The following is a 23,012-nucleotide window of genomic DNA, read 5'->3' as shown; positions in this document are numbered from 1 at the left end:
GACTAATTTTTTCTTCCTGTGGATGGTGATTTTAGACCATTTCAATAATTTTAATAAATATAAACAACAGTAACAGTGTTTCTACCGTAAAGCAGAATAAGACAAAAAAGAATTTGTTTAGGATTAATGTTTAAAGTCGCTGGTGAGGAAAATGCTCATTGAAATAGTTTAGAAACATATTTAAGTTTAATTGTACAAATTGTACTTATTTCTAGTTCTTTATCTAATTGATGGTCCTGAATAGAAATACATCAATAAATTAAAAATTTATTCAAATTGACAAAAGGTGCTTTTGAATTAAATGGCCACACTTTGGTGTATAGAAATTCATTTAAAACTAATGTTTCAATACAATGTTTTGCTTCTTCTGATATTAAATTATTTTGAGGTGCAAAAAGAAGTCATACCGAGCGGTTGGTGCAGACAGGTGTGAATGCATTGGTCCCACAGGTGAATAACCGGTCACCACCCACCAGAAGCACCCGGATGTAGTTCTGACATTCCTCCTGAAAAGAAAAAAAGAACATATATATATATACACACACACACACACACACACGCAAATGAAAAACACGCTAACAAAGTCTGAGTGCAGGAGGAATGGTGAGAATGAAAACATTTTATGTAATAAATATGTAAACAATTAGTAAAATGTAAACCACTAAAAAACAAATAAACCTTTCAAATATTGACCAAAACATAACAACAAAGCTATTAAACAATTTGACTTTTCTGAAATAAATTTACTTTCTATATCTGTACCTTGTCTGATAAAGAACATGAAGATAAATATATGTTCAATTAAATTATCAAAGCATGCATCTAATTTTGACAGAAACAATTTCATTTTGAATTGTATCTGATAGTAGCACAAACACTAAACTGCCTTGGACAGGTATTAGGCAAATAAATATAACAAATCTATTAGATGCTGCTCATGAAACAGTGCCTTGGAAAACTTCCTCAGGACTTTGAGAAAATGCTGCAAGTCCTTCTTGAGCAGAAAGTCACACGAGAAACCCTGTATACAAACTGGAACAAATTTTACTTTATGGGATCAAACTGCATATTTTAAATACATAGCCAGTATGTATACGTATTTTTAATTGATCGATTGAAGAGTAAAAATATGTTTAATGAGGAAAAGATGTTAGAAACATTTGGGACAAAACCCTAGGCTGAAGGATGACCTAGAGTGGAATACTTTCTGTGTTTGCAAAGTGTTTTTAGAAAATCCGGGGTATGGTCTTAGCAGTGACGGACATGTGAGCTGCAGAGCTCCTCGTTTATTTAGGAAGAGCTCACTGAGTAGATCCTCTTTGGTAGCCACTGGGTTAGAAGTCTCAATTCAGGTCCCTGGCAGAAACATACAGGTTCATGACAATTACCGCAGAGCTGTCCACGTGCTATAATGAGGACAGACAGAGGAATAGCATATTCCTAGATCCAAAGGAATATGAAAGGGAAGAGGTGTAGGGAAGAAAGAAGAGGTGCAGGAAAGAAAGGTAAGATTTAGTGAGGCTTCCTAGAGGAGGTGCTTGTAGGACACCTGTCGGACTTTACTGAGCAAAGGAGAGAAAAGATATTCCAAGCAAGAGGAACAGACTGTGTTAAGTTGTCATGGCTACAGAAAGCATGGTGCTCTCATTATGTACATAAGAGGTCCCATAGAAGCCAAGGAGCCTGAAACAGCCCAGGTGTGCCCAGGTAGTGGGTTCACATGTTACTCTGAATATGAAAGGAGCTACTAAATGTTTTCACTGTGTGAAGTTTTGATGCGATCTCATGTTTTACCACTAAAGAATCACTCAGACACAAATGTTCATGATAAGCTGAAGATGGAAGACTGGGCGAGGAAGCCAGGCAGCAAGCAACTTCCATAACTCAGGCTCTTGTCATTTCGTGCCTAGAACAAAGTGGTAGATATGAAAGGACAAAGCCAGAATCTGGTAAATTGACTGCCTGCCATGGCAAATGAACAGTGAAAGAGGCATGAAAGATGCTGCATAATGACATTGTGATTTGAATCACATCATGTTGGAAATCAGGATGTAATGGTATAGCTCACCCTCTCTTCAACCAAATGGACCCCATTCTAGATGAAAGTGTTAATTTCCCATGACCCAGTCTACCGAATAGCAGCAGCAAGACAGTGGCCATGCATGGTGCTCATTTTAGTATTTTCTTTACTAGAGACAGGGTTTTGTCATGCTGCCCAGGCTGGTCTCAAACTCCTGGGCTCAAGTGATCCTCCCTTCTTGGCCTCCCAAAGTGCTGAGATTACAGGCATGAGCACCGCACCCAGCTCGGATCGGCTTTCTAAATTTAAGTGAAATACCAAGGGTAGATTATCCTCCTAACACTATTCCTCACGGTAATAGTAACCACTTATCACTGGAAGCTGAACTGAGGGAGAGAGAAAACAACCACAAAGAATTAAGTAGACTTCAGAAGAGCTACCAAATGCTTATGAACAGCAGACAGTGACTCTGGTGATGGAGAAAGGTACACCAGAGACGGAGGCTTGTCTTGTTTTGTTCTCTTTTGTTTTTCTTTCTCCCCAGAAACGTCAAGAAGGTTCTAAAGGGAAAGAACAAAACAAAAGACTTAAAGAACCAAGCAGGTCCTCCTTCCCAGGCTGAAGAGAATGCAGGAGGGCCAGGGAAGAAACCAGAGGGTTGTGGGAGCTTGTAAAGACAGGCAGAGTGTGGCTGAAAGCAGGACGCCTAGGCCTGTCAGAGGAGACCCACAAAGACATCTTCCAGAACACAGGGCGGAGCGAGCTGATGGACTAAATGGATGAAACAGACATGTTAATAACACCATCATAAGGACTGGGATGGAAAATTACAAACAGTGGAGAAGGGTGGGGATTTTGAATGTTTGTTGCTGCCCCTTTTAGAAATCTTTTAAAAGTAAGGCAAAAACTTTTTTTTTTTTTTTGCCTTAAAAAAAAGAACAAAAAAAAAACAACTTTTTCTTAAAAAAAAAAAAAAGAGCTTCCACACAAGGTAAACCACAAACAACACAGGCAAGGGTAAGATGTTCCAGGAGAATCATCTAGATTGGAAAGATGTGATCTCACAGTGGAGTTCTACAGTCCTGTGAGGAGGAGAAAGCATGGGCCTCCAGTCCATCATGGAAAGGAGAACAATCAAGACATCAAATACAGTATTTACCTTAACTTCCTCAAAAAAGAACAAAGTGCAAATAAGACTGTAGGTTGTTTTCTTTTGTTTTTGTTTTTGGAGACAAGGGCTCACTCTGTTGCCCAGGCTGGAGTGCAGTGGCACAATCACAGCTCACTGCAGCCTTGACCTCCTGGGCTCAAGTGATCCTCTCACCTCAGTCTCCCAAGTAGCTTGGACTACTGACATATGCCACCACCTATGACTAATTTTTTCTATTTTTTGTAGACTTACTAAGTTGCCCAGGCTGATCTCAAACTCCTGGGCTCAAGGGATCCTCCTGCCTTGTTCTTCCAAAGTGCTGGGATTGCAGGCATGAGCCACAGTGCCTGGCAACTGTAGGTTGTTAACATTCCTGAAGACCACTTGGCAGCTTGATGAAGAACCGGCATGTTGGTCGGGATGTGTGATAACCAAGGTAACCATGGTGCAGAAGTGTGCCAGGGAGGGGCGGGGCAAACCCAATTGGTAGTGTAAGAAAATCAGAGAAAAAGTAAATGAGAAAAGGGGCAGATTTCAATTATGGCAGGGAATAAAAGAGCATGTTCTGATCATCAAGACCACGTGAGAATATGTGAAGACACTGGCTCTACTAGTGCCACGTCCCCTTGTATCACTGGTGTGCTTCACAGAACTGAGAGTGTAGAAAAGGAAGGAGGAAGGTGTCAGGGATCCACATGATCAGGCAAGAAGGGCTGTGCAGAACCTTTATAAAATGATCGAAGGTGGACCCAGCCCTAAGGAACCCAGAGGAGCTTGTCTAATCAGGAGCTAATGAAGGAAGGTAATGGTGCCGTTGACCCCAGCCTTAACTAGAGGTCTGAGTTATCACCAAGTATGCTCATTCACTGGGTCCTACAAGAGCAACATGTGCAAGTGGGTGGTATTCGAGTTTCTTCTTAACTGTAAAGAGCAGAACTCAGTCACCCAACTGGCTAAGGGCATCTCACATCCTTCCCGTTCTTACTTCCTTAAAGGCATCCTCATGTTTAATTCACAGAATGTGAATTCCAGATGTGAATTCCAAACAAATTCGTTTAAAATAATAAATATTTTAAAAAGAGAGATTGAGACACGTCCAAATGAAACAATGTGAAAACACAAATAAAAAAAAAAAGAGAGCAGAAGTATTTAGTTTTTGAGCAGCAGATAAAGTTAGTCAATACTGAGACTAACAGGAAATGAGTGGCCGGGTACGGTGGCTCATGCCTGTAATTTGAGCACTTTGGGAAGCTGAGGTGGTAGGATCACCTGAGGTCAGGAGTTTGAGACTAGCCTGGCCAACATGGTGAAATCCCGTCTCTATTAAAATACAAAAATTAGCCAGGCATGGTAATGTATGCCTGTAATCTCAGCTACTACTCGAGAGGCTGAAGTGGGAGAATTGCTTGAACTCAGGAGGCGGAGGTTGCAGTAAGCCAAGATCGAGCCACTGCACTCCAGCCTGGGTGACAGAGTAAGACTCCATCTCAAAAAAAAAAAGAAAAAAAGAAAAGGAAAAAGAAAAATGGAAATGAGTAACAGTTTCAGGCTGTGTAATAATTAGTGTCTGCTTCATGGTGATTTGAAAACTCAAATTTTCTTGCAGATCTGCCGGCAATTCACTTTGCCAATCTCTGTTACAAACGTGGCCTTTCCATGAGTTACCTGAACTTGTTTGAAGTACTGCTTGGAGTCACCTATTTTAAAGTAGAGTCATAATGTAGAAGTCCCTTTAGGAGATTCTTTCAAAGGTTTCTCTTATAAATCAGCATACTTACATGTCTATGATTTTCTTTTTCTCATCTAAGAATTTTTACTTCTAGCCCATTTCTGTACCTTGAAAATGGGTGAAGAGGATTTAATGACTTCTGTTTTTCCAAGAAGTCACAGTGCACATCTCCAAGGCCACTAGCAGCTTGCTGCACATGATTCTAGGGTTGATAATGAGAGCCATTTATCTGTATTTGGATCACAGCACTTGAATATTAAAACGACCCATGTGGGCCTGTGATCCACAGGCGGATCAACCTGTCCTTGACTTCAAGACAATTGATAGCTGAGATTCATGGTTGCTGACTCATAGAAAGGGCTTGTAGATGGACACTGGCTGATGACTACTTGGTCTCAAGGACACAAGGCCCCAGCCCCAGCGGAGAAAACATGTTTGAGGGCTGTTTTCTTAATGAATTACTTGGTTTTGTTGTATAGCATTTTATGATTTTTTTTTTTCAGACAGGTATGTTCTGTGGATCTCTCAGATGTCAGCAATACCCAGCCCATCACCCAACCCATTAATTTTAGGGAGGAAAGATAAGGGTTAGAAGCCTGACAGCCTTTATGGTAATCACAGTGCTCCCAGTGAAAGCCATGTGTCCTCTACATAATGTAGTATCTTTGTCAACATCAAAGTGCTGAAGGAAAGCAATTTATAGGAATTGGATGAGCCTTTGAAAGTTGAATCTACAGCAACCTAAGTCATGATTACCCGGTAACTTTTGCAAAATCATACCACCCAATCAGCTATATGTGTGTTTGTATGAAGGGTGTGTCTATATAATTGTATACATGTATTACTTGTGAATGTATACACATGCATATCATAGATGCAATATAGAGAGAAATACACATATATACATATATGCTATATAATGTACAGTGTATTAATATATGAAATATACATACACTCTATTTTCAACTGAGCTGACTTCATGGGAAACCTGTTTGGGCATCTCAATTAAAAAAATAAAATTAGGTGTGCATAATCTAGTTTTAGCCTAAAGTTAACATTTAACCTAAAGTAGCTTCAATTTGTAAAGCAATTACATAAAATAAAAGTAGGGCTTCAATGTGCCTTGTACATTGATTAACTCACAGCTTTCAAATATTGACCCTTGAGTACACAATGTCAAGATCCAGCCCTATACCAGCAGGCTTTTAGGTAGTATGACATCATGAGTCTCTTCTCCTGTTCACTAGGAGTTTACTTCTTTACCAGCATAATTTGACAACTTGGCAAATAGGACCACAGGCTGTGACAGGGAGGACAATACATGGAGCCCTGGATTCTAATCAAAACTCTCCCACTAACTAGCAAAATAATTCTAGGAACGTGGTGTCAAAAATCCTAAAATGAGATCATGAACAAAAACTTTTGAAAATTATAAAGTGTAGCAGAAGCATAAAGCAGCTCTTTCATCCCCATAATAATCAGCTGTGTTTCCTTGTACAGTTCCTAAATGTCAGGGTGGGAGGGACATCAGTCAGACATAATAGCCCAGCACACACAAGGACCTCTTGTTAGGTCGTGAGAGAACTATTTGTGTTTAAAATAATATTTGTGTAAAAGATACTTAAGTAGTTATAGAATTTAATTTCTATAATGTTATGTCCAAAAGAACTAAATACAACAGGTTTTATTGTAACTTTTTGAATTCATAAAAACAGATTCCCCTCCACACTCACTTTTTTTCCCATGGAATATTTAGCTGTTGCAGACAAAGTCACTCCCTCTTTTCCAAGTGAGGTGAATATTTTCTAAATAAAACAGAATTCAAACTTCACAAGGGCTTGGCAGCCCTTTTTCACAAACCTGGCCCAAATAAAAAATCTGGAAACTTCTCTTGACCCTAATTCCCTAAATTGTACTTTTAAAAGAGTACATGTGGAATCTTATCTATGTCTGGAACAAGGGGAAATCTGTCATCTCTATTCTCCCCCGCGTGGCAGCAAGCTGAGGAATGCTCCCATCAGAGCGGTGAGTGGGCACTGGAAGTGTCCTCCCTGCAGGCCCAGCCACCTCCTTCTTGCACACATTCCAGCTCTGCTCTGCAGCTAAATGCATTATGGGCGGCAGCACAGACCACTTTTCTCAGAGTAGGAAAAAAACAAGTTCAGTTTAAATTGCTGGCATTTTTCTCATTTTTGAGATGTCACATTTTGCATTAGTCTTTATTTTAGGGAGAAGGGAAACTTTGTAATTCTGTGTAAGTCCTCCTAAGAACTTCAGCACAAGCAAAACTACAAAACGGCTGAATTCGCCTTCTAAGCTCATGACTGCTAAGAAGGTCTCAATTCCATTCACCCAGAGACGTCACCTATCAGTCAAATTGACTGTGAGAACGTTCTCTGAATGGGCTCCTAGGGACTGTCAAAATGGGGAAATGCGGCTTGTCTGAATTCTGAGTTCAGGGGCAGTCCTTTGGAGGCTGCATTTGGTCCAGTTGCCCCTGTTCATAGGGGCTGCCTTGTTTCTTTCCCTTCTCTGTCTCAGGAGCTGGGCTTGGTCACAGGATGGTCACTGCTCAGTTACTATGTTAAGAAAGCAAGAGAGATGCCAAATAAGAAAGAGAAGCTTATAAAGGTGAATGAAGAGCCCTCTCCTCTCACCGCTCATGAACCTGTCGCGCTGCTACCCAGACAGACACGTTTGTAAAGCTGCTGCATCATTTTTGTACACAGGAACTTCCAATGCACACAGTTCTGTTACATAAACCAAGCGTTACTTCAAGCAGCAGAAGTTATTTAAACTCTTTGTGAATTTATCAATATACTTAATCCAACCTAAAAGAACATGTGATTTGTCTTTCTCAGAGTACATGGTGCTTGACGCTCATCTTCATCTATCTTCTTAAATTAGCGTTGAAAATTCTATTCACAAACGCAGTTTGAGTCAATTAATAATTACTAAAATTTCCCATTATTTTTAATCCATTAAAACCCAAAGCATGTGAAACATAAAGGTTTGATTTCATTTGAAAATATTTGTTTCCCTCATTTGCTTTCTGTGTATCAAGAAATTCAATTAAGTGTGGTAACGATTGGTCTCCTCTGTGAACCAAGGGCATATTACCTATCAGTCACAAAAGATGGCCTTTTCCTAACAGTTCTCTGGGTTCAGTTTACTTAAGTTCTAAGAACCAAACCACCAATGATCACAGCTTAAGGCAAAACGTGGGCCTGTTCTGATTCAGCAGAAGCAATTTTTTACCCCAAGTAGAAATAATTTATTAGCAAAAGGCAACCACACAGATTCTTTGTAAATTATGGATTTACAGACTATGAGGAGGAAAGACCCCTGGCTACATAAAGTAATCTGATGCTCTCATTTAGTATACAAGGAGCACAAGAATACTGAAGCTCATAGACAGGAAGGGAGTTAACTATTAATTTTTTAAACATCTTTGTAACAAATATATACACATGATCTAGATGAAATATGAGAGCATTCCTAGGGCGCATAAAAACCAAAATGAACAACGTAAAAGTGACAAATAAATTTACCATTTTGGAAATGAAAGCAGGGATATCCAATCAGGTTAATGTGTGGCAATGCCTGGAGACGTGTGTGGCTCTCTTTATTGCTGTGTCTGTGTGAGCAGAGGCCAAGGGAGATGCTGACATCCTGCCATGTACAGAACAGCCACCATATCCAAGAACAATCTGACCAAAACATCGATAATGATGAGAAGGACAAGCCCTAAATTGAAATTCACTGCCCTGGAATGGGCTTCATGGGTTCATTCACTCATTCAATGGAACATGTTTATACAGCCACCATGGGCTGGGTATGTTAAGATCGGACATGTAAACAGCACTGGGACCCGGGAGAGGGAAGGAGGGTGGGGACCCCCAGGTCTGGGCTCCCGATTACACATTTTCAGGACAGACACTGTGACAAGTGTACATCAGCAGTCTCTCTCGCTAGGTTGCTCAAAGCCGAATAGTACTTACGGGTCTGCCCCTAGGACTCAGAAAGAAAGAAGAAGAGAAAGAAGAGTCAAAGTACCAGAAGGAAGACAAAGCCAAGTAAAAAGAGGTGGGGAAAAGCAAGAGGGAGAGCTAGGGCATTGTATGAGTCTGTTCTCACACTGCTAATACCCAAGACTGGGTGATTTCTAAAGGAAAGTGTTTTAACGGACTCACTGTGCCACATGGCTAGGGAGACCTCAAAATCATGGCAGAAAATGAAGGGGAAACAAGACATATCTTACATGGCAGCTGGCAGGACAGCCTGTGCAGGGGAACTCCTCCTTAAAAACCATCAGATCTTGTGAGAATTACCATCATGAGAACAGCGTGGGAAAGCCCCACCCCCATAATTCAATTACCTCCCACCAGGTCCCTTCTGGGACACATGGGAGTTATGGGAGCTATAATTCAAGATGGAATTTGGGTGGGGACACAGCCAAACCATATGAAGCATCACACAGAGCACCCCCTGGGAGGCACTGATATCCCCAGGGAAGGCCCAGTGCAGGCCTTTGAAGCATGGAAAGGATGTCACTTGCATCAGTGAATCTGACTAGTTGAAACAAAGAAAGCCATCTTTCCACCCTCACTTCATGTCAGTCTGACTCTCCAGATCTCCTTTCATTACTCAGCACAGGGCGTATTATTTAAAGGACTATGCTCTGACCAGTGAAGTGGGGCCAAGGACTCAGCCACACAACCCCCACACCGAGACTCAAACACCACAGGGGGGAAAAAGGAAACTATTTAGAAAGCATCTCTTCAAAAGTTCTATACATCATTTCTACAAACTCACCAAGAAGGTTATAGGGGTCCCTGATGTGTGGGTTTTGTATAATTTATTTGTTCTGGACAGCATTTGAAGACATAAGATTCTAATCATTTATCAATTGGAGTATTTTTAAAACTTCTTACCTCTCTGATGATTTATCTCAGAGGCCTTTTCTGAGGTTAAATATCTTCAGGAAAATAGGCTTCATCAATTCCTGCTTTATTTCCCCCTTGTCTCTAAGTGTTTCCCTGACTGAGATGAATCTTCCTCCTTCTCTTCTTCCTACCCCTTTATTCAGGGTTGAGAAATCCCATAACTAAGCTGGTTGAGACCTGCCTCAGTGTCTGACTCCACAGCTATTCAGTTGAAAGGCAGGGAAGCAGACAATGAAATGGGGCATAATCAGAGAGAGTTACTCTTTTATAAATACAGAAGGGGGAGGATCTTTTGCCAGTGCTCTCTGTATTTGCTATACTTTTTCCCCAAGCTCTTGGTCCTGGGACCAACTTTGCATAGTGAGCCCTCTCTTCTGCCCTGTGTATATCTGCTTTCTTCTGTAAACCAAAGCATAATTCACCGTTGGAAAAGTCTATGCTCCAACACAATGTAAGAAGTTCACTAACAGAATGAGACCCAGTGAGCCTGTGCACAAGCTGCAGAAGAATTTCCTCAAGTTGATCATGAATAATTTTCTCAAAGACACACAGACTTCCTTGAAAGGCAAAGTCATGCATCTTTCTGAGGTAGACAAATATTTGAAAGAAGTCTGCCATACACACGTGCTCAAGATACATATTTCCAACCTTAGATGTAAACTGCACATTCCACAGGAACATGGGGATGTAGATGTTAGTATCAAAGAGAGTGTATTATAAAACACAGGTTGAGATACATTGTAAAGAATAAATCACAAATTACATTTTATGTAATAATTTCATTTATTATATCATTACTTTCTAGATTTAGCTGTAAAATAGAAAAGAAGGAATTCAAAACAGTTTAAAAATTTGGTCCACATTTCTTCAAGTGCTATCAATGAATTAATTAATTATCTTAGTCTAGTGACAGAAAGGGAGAATTAGATCTGATCTTCGTATGTACTGAACCCTTTTTGGAAATGATTGATTGCTGTGGTTAATTTTAACGTGACATTAAAAACGTGAGAATATACCATATCCATATTTTGAATCTTGATTTTTTCACTTTGCATGGCATCATAATCAGCAATACTCTTCATATCAACGTGCTTTATGTAATGTCGAGTGCTTCAAAATAGGGTGATGGCTGCTCATAACTGTGGCCTTCTTACCTTTGACTTGCCTTTGCTGTAACAGGCCTTCTTGGTAGCTTCATCACACTCCCATTCCACAGCCTGCAGAAAATATCAAAACAAAGAAGACATTTATGCAGCCAACAAACATGAAAAAAAGCTCATCATCACTGGTCATTAGAGAAATACAAATCAAAATCACACTGAGATACCATCTCATGCCAGTTAGAATGGCGGACATTAAAAAATCAGGAGACAACAGATGCTGAAGAGGGTGTGGAGAAATAGGAACACTTTTACACTGTTGGTGGGAGTGTAAATTAGTTCAGCCATTGTGGAAGACAGTGTGGCGATTCCTCGAGGATCTAGAAATAGAAATTCCATTTGATCCAGCAATTCCATTAGTGGGTATATACTCAAAGGATTATAAATCATTCTATTATAAAGACACATGCACACATATATTCATTGTGTCGCTGTTTATAATAGCAAAGACCAGGAACCAACCCAAATGCCCATCAATGATATATTGGATAAAGAAAATGTAGCACATACATACCTTGGAATACTATGGAGCCATAAAAAATGATGAGTTCATGTCCTTTGCAGGGACATGGATGAAGCTAGAAACCATCATTCTCAGCAAAATGACACAAGAACAGAAAACCAAACACCGCATGTTCTCACTCATAAGTTGGTGTGAAACAATGAGAACACATGGACACAGGGAGGGGAGCATCATATACCGGGGCCTGTTGGTGGGTGGGGGGCTAGGGTAGGGATAGCAGGGGGTGGGGGTTTGGAGAGGGATAACATTTGGAGAAATACCTAATGTAGATGATGGGGGGATGGATCCAGCAAACCACCAAGGCATGTGTATACCTATATAACAATCCTGCATGATCTGCACATGCACCCCAGAACTTAAAGTGTAATAAGGAAATACCAAAACAATAGCAGCTATCATGGTTTTGACTAAATCAAAGGGAAAATATAAACAAGGCACTGGTAAACAAATTAGGAAATATGGTAGCACCCTGGCACCAGCATTTTCACACTCATAGAATTTACAACAAATACATAAAATTTAGTCATGTGCTTATATTTAGCTCTAAAACTGAGGAATAAGGATTTTCCCCCTTACTATTTGCTTTTAGGTAGTAATGATGTGATGTTTAGATCTAGTCACTGTTCGAGAAGAACAATGAGCTGGTGACTATGCCACTGATTGCAGACATGATCACTTCAGTGAAACCACAGAATAGACCCAGAGGAGGCTTAAAGGAGAGGCCTTGAGACAAGATGATTTGAATATTCATTTAAATATTTATATTTTATTCAAATAATGTTATTTATCAATATTCATAGATAATGAAGAATGATTTTGCATATCCTTACTACCAAGATGCATATGTAAATGATAGTCAATCAACAGACAGCTCATGCTAGGATTTTCCCCGATACCAGTTATTTTCATACTGTTATTAACTCTGACTAAATATTTAGAGCCACAGCTTTTAAATGTTTTTTTTTCTCAGAAGTTTCAAATCTCACTTATGCTGATTAATTTGCTCTGTGTGCTTTTCCCTCTGGTGCTAACTCACAAATGGAATCTGTGATTAGTGAAGAAAACAAACAAGGCTTGCTTTACAGAAAGGATGCCCACAAACATCCCTGGCCTAGCTCTCGTGTTGTGAATAATTTTTTGAGCAAATTGAGGCATCTTGGCTTTTTTCTCTTTTCTATTATTGTATAGAGTGTGGACTTTTATAGAGTAAAATATTTTCTCCATTCTCCATACCTGTTATTACAATTATTTTCCATTTTACTATTAAAATTGGCTTTCTGAAGGATCAGGGATGTGCAGTAACAATCATTAACAAAAAGGCACTTTGAGATAGAGACTATTTTGTTGTTAATTTGGAATAATGTCAAATAATAAACTAAACCAAAAGCAACCTAGTATCAAGTCATATGAAGGAAAATAATGAATTTACCCTTATTTCTAGTAAGAAAACAATTTTTTTTTCTTAATTATCCAAACTTGGGAGAATAACAAAGTCGGGCTAACACCATTCTCTAATATCTTCTGCCTTACAAGAATTTTACATAACAGAGATTAAATCATCAAACACTGTTTCTTGTATAATTTATGTTACTTGGCAAATATGAGTCCATAAGAAAAGTATTCTAGAGAGAACCGCTTCCGTGTCTTTGAAACCAAAACAATGCTATAACTGTTTTCCCTTGTGCAGACTTGAAAATTTCTGTCAGTATCAACATCTGAAAAGATAATTTGTTAATTCCTTCTGTGATGTTTCCCTGTTCACAATGTTTGATGAAAACGATAAAGTCACAGCTAATCAACATCTGATGCAAACACATGACTTTAATACCATACCAGGATGACAAATATTTTCATGAAAAGCAATGACACCTCCAGAGAAAACAGCCTCCCATACAGCTGCATAACTACATCCCCATGAAGTACAGATAAAGTAAATAAAAATATGTGCATTTTTGTTCATCTGATTTGACCTTTAGTATATTCCTTTCACGGGTCTCTCCACAAAAGATCACCCCATTGGTTTTATTTAAGTAGGTATCCACATCTTGGCCTTTACTTAAACTTAAAACTGGCTTGAGGACTGATATACCATAATATTCTCTTTCAGTGGAGTAAACCTCATTATAACTTTGGTTGTATATTGCCAGAAGATTTAGTATTACATATCAGCAAGAGGAACTGGTGTTACACAATTACTAGGAAAACTGTACTTTAGATAAAGAGCCATTCATAGTGACTTTCATTGGTCTAGTGATTTTGTTAAAAGTTAAATAGTAATGTTCACTTCTATAAACATAAAAGCTATAAAGAGCAGGATTAGTCCCAGGGCTAAGAGAGAAGAATTATTTACCAAATGTTATCAAAATTGTTCAGATCCTGCCACTGAAATGGCAAATAAATAGCTTCACAAGTCTACCTAATGCCCCAACAGCCTTTGCATTTTCAAGATAAATATTGGCTCAGGATTGAAATGGAAAAATAAGAAAAGGAAGAATGTGAGAGTTTAAAAAATATATTTCATTATATTATCTAGCATATGCAAAAATAACAACTGCTCTTGCAAGTTTATTACACCAATAATAAATAGGACAAATCTTACAGATTTTCTAAAGATAGTGATTAGAAAAAGTTAATTTCCTAAGGCATTTTATTACAGTCTCACTAGCTTGTGTATAATATTCACACCCAGAATTAATTAAAGACCATGATTGTACAGCTTTTCTGTTCACTTTCTACCTGAATACTGAACAGGACAAAGGGAAATTTTATATTAAGAATGGAACTTTATTTATTCCAGAAGACAGCAGGAGTATATACATATTATTGAATAGCACAGAATTTGAAAAGAAATGGAATGGAGAAAAGTGGCTTTTCTGGATTATACTAGAATGGGGTGTTCCAGATTCATCCCATAGTATCCCCCTATTCACTAGGTGAGCTAAACTTTGACCATTTGATCACTTGGCAGATATGAAATTTTTTGATATTCTTATTTGGAGACAAGAATATCAATAGACCTCTTCTTTTTGGGATCTTATGTCTCACAGTGATCCATTTTTCCATTTGAAACTAGATTGTTTTTTAATCTGGTCACTTCTTCCTTATTCTTCCAGATCCATACTAATTAACTAAATACCTTTTAATCAAGACTTTTCATTTATTTCTTAGTGAAGATTTTCTTTCATGTATTGTGATTATAGATCAAATCCCACTACTGATTTGAGAAACCACCTTTCCATTTGTATTTAAATTTATTTAAAGACGTTTTTGCACCTACCCAAACCTATCTTTATAATAGTCAAAACAAATGCTAAGGCATTCTACATTTCAGATCTCAACACGACATTCATAGTCTCATTTCCTGAGTCTCTGTTTTAAAAAATATTTAATTTTTGTCATCTTTTGTCTTTTTCTATTTCGGGATAGCCCAGTAAAGAAATATTTCTACTCTACTCCATTCAATACTTTGTCTGGATTAATGTTTCAGCAGCAGACATATAGTGTAATATTGTGGTTACTGGAATTTTCAGAGATTGGATACAGCAGGCAGTGAGTCTACATATTAAAAGACACAACGATTCCTGCTTGTGGAAAATTTTTTTCTGTAACTACTTATGAATAATACCTATACTACTCAACAACTTACAGGTTTGCATTATGTGCATGCATTAATTATCTCCTTAATTTAATAAATATTCATTAAGTACCTACCAAATGGAAGACACACTCTTCTATGTAACTGACAGAAGGAAAAACAGACATAGAGATACACATCAGATATTAATTTCCAATACAGCATACATAAGTGTATTCCATCAGCCTAGACAGAATTATGTTAAATCTGAGGATGCAACAGTGTTCATTTTCATTGGTACAGTAGCCATATGCAAGTTTATCTCAGGTCCAGTGACATACTCTGACTTACGATATCATCAGCTTTCAGGAAGTGACAAACATACAAAGAGAACTAAAACCAAAAAAACCTTATGGAAAACCCATCTTATATCTGCATAAATAATCCAGAGGATGCAACGAAGCCCTCATTATTTCAAGACACAGCACACATATGACTGGATTGCACACAGACATAGTCTGGTTATGGTAAATAGAGCTGTGATCTCAGGAGTAAATCAGATGCAGAAAAGAAAAAGAGATTGGCTCTTTTTATGTATGCATTACACACATATAAATCCACAGTTCTCAGAAGTATATAAACAAAGCTGTGTATTATCACACTCCACAGCCAGATAATTAGATAGGGACCAGCAAAGGCAGACACTTTTCATAAAAATGAAGAGAACAACATTCTAGGCAAATGGACTACTACTCTTTCAGCAGATGGCTTTGCTAATTAGATACTGGCAAAAGATAACATTAAACAAAACTAGTTTAATTACACAACGCCAAAAATTAACAACCACCTGAGGGCTTTCTTTTTACATATGTTTACATTCATAATCTTATGTCATGTACTCTGTGATGCGCGGGGAAATGTTACATTGCCATGGCAACTATAAACAAATCGTCAGGGTGTGCAAGACTAGATCTTTGCTCAAAACTGAAGCAAAACACAAATGAGTTGAAACTGGAAACAACTGTCATTTAACTTGAGTAAAATGTTAGTCAACAACAGTGATCTTTGAGACAGCACCTCTTTGCTAATTACAATAGCTTCAGGGTCACATGTGTCAGGGTCAAAACAAGTGTCACTGCAGCTAGAATGGTGTGCACTGAATGACAAAAAGCAAGTCACTTCAGAAGAATTTGTTTGATGTTCCTCTGCCTTTACTTCTTAGTGGATGTTCAATGTGCTTGTTAATTTTTCATATTAATTTTCAATATACTTATATTTCTGTCCATATCAAATACAGACAAGTACAATTAATTTCTGCTGGTAACCTCGGAATCAAAAGACTAGCTAAACAATGTATGTCTTCATGAATATGTGGGAGCTGAGCTATGAGGATGCAAAGGCATAAGAATGATACAGTAGACTCTGGGGACTTACGGGGAAGAGTTGGCGGGCGGCGAGGGATAAAAGACTACCAACATGGTGCAGTGCACACTGCTCGGGTGATGGGTACACCAAAATCTCCCAAACCACCATTAAAAAACTTATTCATGTATCCTAATACCTTCTGTACACCAGTAAAGTATGAAAAAATAAAATTAATGAAAAAGAAATGATCAATTTCAAAATTTAGAAATTAAACAACAACAACAAAAAGACTGGAAGAGCACTAGGGTCATGTCATCTCACGACTTTTTAATTTTCATACACTGACATCATCTAAAATTAGAAGAAACATCTTAACCTTAGAGATGCCTATGAAAATGTGTTATGATATTTTTAAAACCCTTATGTTAATGCCCAATATTCTGTTTCACATAATAACACCACAGCAAACTAACATTGATAAGGAACTGCAAAGTGGCACTGCCAGCCTGTTGAATGCTCACTGGGCATTCTGCTTTGTAACTGGGAGTTGACAATGTATTCTTTCCCTAGGGCTGTTGTGAGAAACTACCACAAACTGGGTGGCTTTAAGGACAGGAATTTATTCTTAGGAGGCTCATTGGCAGGGTCACCTCCTTCTGAAAACTCTGAGAGAGAATCTGCCCAGGCCTCTATCCCAGCCCTGGGGTCTGCCACTGATTAACGGGGCTCCTTGGCTAACAGGGCATCAAGCAGTCTCTGCCTCAGTCACCGCATGCTCTCCTGTGTCTTCCTTTGTCCAAATGTTTCTCTTCTTATAAGGGTACTGGCCCCTGGATTAAGGCTCATTATTGTCCAGCAATGACCTCAACTTAACTAATGACATCTAGAAAGAGGCTTTTCTCAAATAAGGGCATCTTCTAAGAATCTGTGTGGACATGAGTTTTGGTGGAATACTCTACAACCCTGTACAAAAAGCATGGTATGAGCGTTTTGGAGAAACAATTCATAGTCACAAACTAAGGTAATTGCTCTGCCACAAATTACTTACCAATCCTCAAGCAAAAATATGGTAATAATTTATTAAACTTGTGGTGTGCTAGCTACAGTGCTGAATACTTTCTCTATACTTGTTTAATGTGAGAGGTACTATTATAACGAAAGTTTGGTTGAGGACCTTGAGTAAGTAAACTTGCCAAAGGCCCCAAAATGTTAAGTGGTTGCAACAAGATTGAAACTTTCTAGCTTGGATCTGGAGCCTGTTATCTTAACTACTCTCCTGCTATTTACATTGTGAAATTAAGTGCTCCTTCTTACCTGATTTTTACAGTTTCTTTGTTTTCAACCCCATAATTTAGAAAAATATGTAACGGAATCACAGAAATTTGTGCATATCTAAGTTCAGAGCTGTTGGTATTCAGTAAATATTAATCAGAAAAGCCATCGATTTCCTTGCCATAGAATGTATTTATGTTTAAAGCCTCCGGGTCCATTCACAGCCCTAGTATCGATTTTAAAGGAACCATGATTTGCCTAATGAAATTCTAAAGTGAAGAAAGGTGTGGCAAGGGTATGATATAAGAATCTTGGTTTGGTTTTGTGAAATTAAACATCTTATGTATAAGAACACAGTTTGTTCTTGACACTGCAGCAATGTTCTGCTTTCAAAATGTAGTTTGAAGACCCATTACTCCTCTACTTAGCCCTCTGGGGCTTCCCACTCCTTCTGGATTAAGAGTCAAAGTCACCTAGAAAATTCTGCCATGTCCAGGTACTTATTTCCTAGTGCCCCCCAACCCTATTCTTTCATGGGTGGCATCTGTTTCTCAGCGCGGTCTCTGAACAAAGCAGACACATTCCCTATGGTCTGTGGACCTACTGGCTCCACTACCCGGAACATCTTCCTCCAGATGCCCACCTAGCTAATGCCTGTGCCTCATATATACTTTGCTCAAGTGTGGGCTCCTTGCTGGGCTCTCTGTAGCCATATATGTATATGCGAAACTGCCATTGCCTTTCCCTTTCTCACTAGAAAGCAAACTGCACTTGGGCAGGCAGCTTGGCTGCTTGGTATACTTCTGTATCTGCAGCACCTAGAACAGTGCCTCGCACACAAGCACCCAACACCTAGTTGTTCAACAAACGAATGGCTGTATTAACAGAATACCCTGCATCCATGCCCTGGGAAGTAGCTCAAGTGCCCTTCTAGAGACCGCTTGTGGAATGGGCACAGGAGGCTTGGCAGCCCTTGAGCTGGTTGGGTGAGACTACCCTGTGATGCACCTCTGTGGGAAAAGCATCCCACAAGAATTTCTCTTCCAAACTTCAACTTACCCTGACAGTGGAGAGAAGAATATGAATGCGACCACTCTGGGAAGATGGAAAGGAAAGGATCAGAGCAAAGATTTTACCACTTTTTCAGCAGTAGACATTTTTTTTTTAAGTAACGTCTTAAGCCTAATTTCAATCAAAAGGAGATAAAAGTACTCCCCCCTTGTCTACAGTTTTACTTCCTGATACCCATGGTCAACCGAAATCCAAAAATATGAAATAAAACATTCCAGAAACAAACAATTCCTGAGTTTTAAATTGTGGACCACTCTAGGTAGCACGGTAAAATCTCAAGCCATCCCGCTCCATCCCGCCTGGGGAAATGAATGATCCCTTTATCTAGAGTATCCATATGTCTATGTTCCTTGCCCATTAGTCACTTAGTAGCCCTCTCAGTTACCAGCTCAAAAATCATAGCACATACAGAGTACAGTACTATCAGTACTATCAGTAGGTTCAGGCATTCCCTGGGGATCTTGAAAAATATCCCCTGTAGATAAGAGACTACTATATTATGTTAAACTCATGTTTTAAATGCAAAATTATCACACTAAGTCATTAGAAAAATGTGAGGCCAGGTGACTGCTGAGTCACAACACTCTCAGTATCATAGCATTTCGGTATTTTGTGTTGGTTGCCTACTTTTGAAAAAACCCACAAATTTATAAAAATCAAGTAGCTGTAAATATGACCACCTTTGAATTTCAGTAAATTTTGGAGCAGTTAAAATGCAGCAGACATATTATCCCATACTCCATAATAAATCAGATAAGCTAGGTAATGTCACAGTAAAAGTTAATTTACTGAGGGACTCTAAAGTCTTAAAATTCAGTACATGGTATACATTGGTATAAGTGCTTCTTAAATAATGGGATTAAAGCAATATAATATCTTGAATCTCTGAAGCACCTCTAGAATCTGAGGGTTCCAAGAAACAGAGTTGGCAAGTCAGTGTTTTAAGGAACCAAATTTATCTGATAAGAAATTTTTGGACAGGACCTGAGGTCAGACAGAGAAAAACAAAGTGATGAAGGATGAGTTCCAATGACCCTACTCCTGAACATGAACAAACCCTGCTAGGATGATCTTTTGAAAGAAGAACATTAGTAGGGATAAAAAATAATCCATATCAAGGACATTATAATATCTGGTATAAAATTTAAAACCATGACTGTCAGACCTTGAAGCATCAAACGACTGTTGCACCTTAAAAACATTTCTAAGGTAAGGCTCGTAATTGTGGCTGCTCTTGACTGCAGGATTTTACAGAAACTATTTTCATGGATGCAAGTAGGATTCATTTTAAAAATGGTACACTGGCCAATTTTTAACACTAAATGTAGTCAAAAAAATCAAATCAGTGGAGGGATGGCTATTTTTATACATGAATTTTCTAAAAGTATTAGTATAAGGAACCCAATTCAAAGTCAATCAAATAGGGATAAAAGTCAAATAGCAGCAGATTGACTTTCCAGGAACTGGCCTGCCTAGTTTAATATTTCCCAAATGCATTTGGTGGAAATTTGATTGCATTTAATGCTATACCTGCTCTCTTTTACAACGTACAATTATATGCTACATCACATGGATGATGCCATCCAAGTACTATAATACCTATAATGTTCAACAGAAATTATGTTTGCTAGAAATGAGATATATCATGAACAAACTAAAATTAGATGTTTTATCTCATATAACATTTACTCTGCAAATGTAGAGATATCCCAAAAGGAATAAGTTAACTATAGAAAGTTATGAAAAATATCAGACCAAGCTGAGCTTAGTAAGACTATCTGAAGATTGTATGGGACACCAACATGAGTTCACAAAATAAATTTTAAACAATATGAGAAGCAACATGTTGGCATGGGATTCTCTGTAAAACCTTGACTAACACTTAGGATACACAACTTGATATAATGAAGCCTGTCTTAAAAATATATTTACAAGGCTAAGTCTGTGTTATGGCTTTGAGCAAAGCTCGCTTTCGCACACCAGTTAACTAGTGACAATAATATTCTAGCACTATTGGTAAAAGTGAAGATAAACCATCCTGGCCTTAAAGACAGAATAAATTTTACAGTTATATGCTGAGATTTCATCTGGGAATATAGTTAAAGGGTTCAAAAGGGACTGTGTGTAGCAAGTAATAAGAAGTACCAACATTTTTATTTTGAGGCATCATGAAACAGATGTAGAAAACGACGCCAGCACTCACAGCGTGAATGCAAATGAAGGTGCAGAAACCACACAAGTCTTTGTTCTTTGTCTTAGAATTTTATTTTACTGATGTGAATGAAATATTATTACGTTTTCAAGAGGAATATCCCATTTGTGATTTTGTTTGCTACATTTCTCTTGCTTAAATGAAAAGTCACCTATATTGGCGTCATCGGTTTGAGTCCTATTATTGTGCATTCTGGCTAAATCTTAATGAAGACATTCTGTATGAACTGTCAGCCTAATAGCCAATATTGATGTAAATATATGTGTGTTTACTTTCAGTTTTTCCATAAATCTTTTCTATTTTTCTATTCTTCTGAAACTAGCTTCATGAAAACAAACAACACTTCATACCTGATTACTTTTCTCTAGAGTTCTGAGTTAATATCTATGCACTAGATTCACTGGAGCACTTACAAAACCCAGATTATGAATGTTTCCTGGGGAATTGTTTTATACTCACGGAACCACTCAGAATTTATTCATTATTCAAGTTAAAAATGCTTGCTTCCTGAGATACACCCTATCAAAGTCAACAAAGATTGACTTTACTTCCAGCTTGAGAACATATTGATCTATTTTCCAGATCTCAAGATATATGCAAAACCTTTCTTATGAACCTTTTCAGCATTATTTCCATAAGTTTTGGTTTTCAGCTAAAAGAAATGAACATGAAAATTTGTTTTCTAGTGTAAGCTTGGGTAGTCATTGTTCATGCTTACTTTAAATAAAATGTGTAACAGGATAATATACTCTGTTCAGGAAACACATTAGTATTTATCAAATTATCACAATATTAAATGAGTAATTCGTGAACATGATTGATACATTCATGTCCTAGTTAATATTTAACACTCTCATAACTTAATATCTGCTTAAACTTATTAAATCAAATAAGTAATTTAGCATTAAACAGCAATTGGGTGGTCTTGCCATTTATTTCTACAAACATTTTTCTCTCTTCTTTAATTTTCTCATTTACATGCCAGAATGTCCTAAAATATTGTCATTATTATTAAAATATTTGATGAGAAAGAGCTCCATTTAAGAACAAAGTCCAAAAGCATTTCAAGTGTGAGAATAAGAGTTGGCGAATTTTTAATGTCTGTTAAACCTGAGATATTTTGATTGACAACTGATGACTTTTGTGATAATTTTACAACAAAATGAAGGGAACATCAGGTACTCCTTCCCTTCTACCTATTTGAATCAGTCCTTATGTTATATGATTTGCCAGGGTTGGCAACTAATTGCCAAATGCTACAACTTTACCCAATTTCCTATGAAAGGAATTTAATTTTGAAATAAATTATTTGCCTACACCAATTAGGGCATAGAAACCCAAGTTTGTGTATACCTGAGGGTGGAACATTGAAGTAGAATGAATACTGGTCCCTTAAAAGATAGCTGTCATCATCTCTACAACCTGTAAATGTTGCCTCATGTGGCAGGAAAAACAAACAAACAAACAAACAAAAAACCCGAATATGTCATTAGATTAAGGATCTTGAGATGGAGACATTATCATGTATTAGCCAGGCAGCATCTCAACGTCGCTGAATGCATCCTCATATGAAGCAGGCAGAGGATGATGTGGCGCACACAGAGGAGAAGAAAATGGTGGCCGTGGAAGCAGAGGTTGGGATAAAGAACCCTCAAGTCAAGGAGGCTGGCAGCCACTGAAGCCAAAAGAGATTCTTCCCCCGGGAACTTCTGGAGGGAGTGTGGCCCAGAGGACCCCTTGATTTTAGTCCCGTAAGAATATTTCAGACTCCTAGCCTCGAAAACTACGAGAGAATAAATTTCTGTTGCTCTCACCCACCAAGTCCATGGTAATTTCTCACAGCAGCCATAAAAAAACTAATAACTGCATATATACACATGAATTACATCCATAAACACAGTCACACCCAAGTGAGTTTAGGAGCATGAGAAGGATGTGTTAACATCTGTGTGTCTACCAAACATCTGGGCCAGGTTCATTGCAGGAAATC

At 38.2% G+C, this 23,012-nt stretch overlaps 1 protein-coding gene across 4 annotated transcripts in view; it reads right to left on the bottom strand.

The window, feature by feature from the left end:
• The window catches only part of SEMA5A (semaphorin 5A), a 505,914-nt gene that overhangs the window by 191,188 nt on the left and 291,714 nt on the right, over positions 1-23,012 (bottom strand). For all 4 annotated transcript variants that reach the window (XM_074387337.1, XM_003932501.4, XM_074387338.1 and 1 more), the window contains 2 exons: positions 11,000-11,062; positions 408-506 (listed from right to left, as the gene is read on the bottom strand). In XM_074387337.1, coding sequence (XP_074243438.1) covers positions 408-506; positions 11,000-11,062 — 162 coding nt within the window. The remainder of the gene's footprint in view (positions 1-407; positions 507-10,999; positions 11,063-23,012) is intronic.

The sequence above is a fragment of the Saimiri boliviensis genome, chromosome 1, assembly GCF_048565385.1.
Source record: "Saimiri boliviensis isolate mSaiBol1 chromosome 1, mSaiBol1.pri, whole genome shotgun sequence".
Taxonomy (NCBI): Eukaryota; Metazoa; Chordata; class Mammalia; order Primates; family Cebidae; genus Saimiri; species Saimiri boliviensis.
Note: the sequence above shows the minus strand (reverse complement) of the source record. Positions and strands in the feature narration are given on the sequence as shown.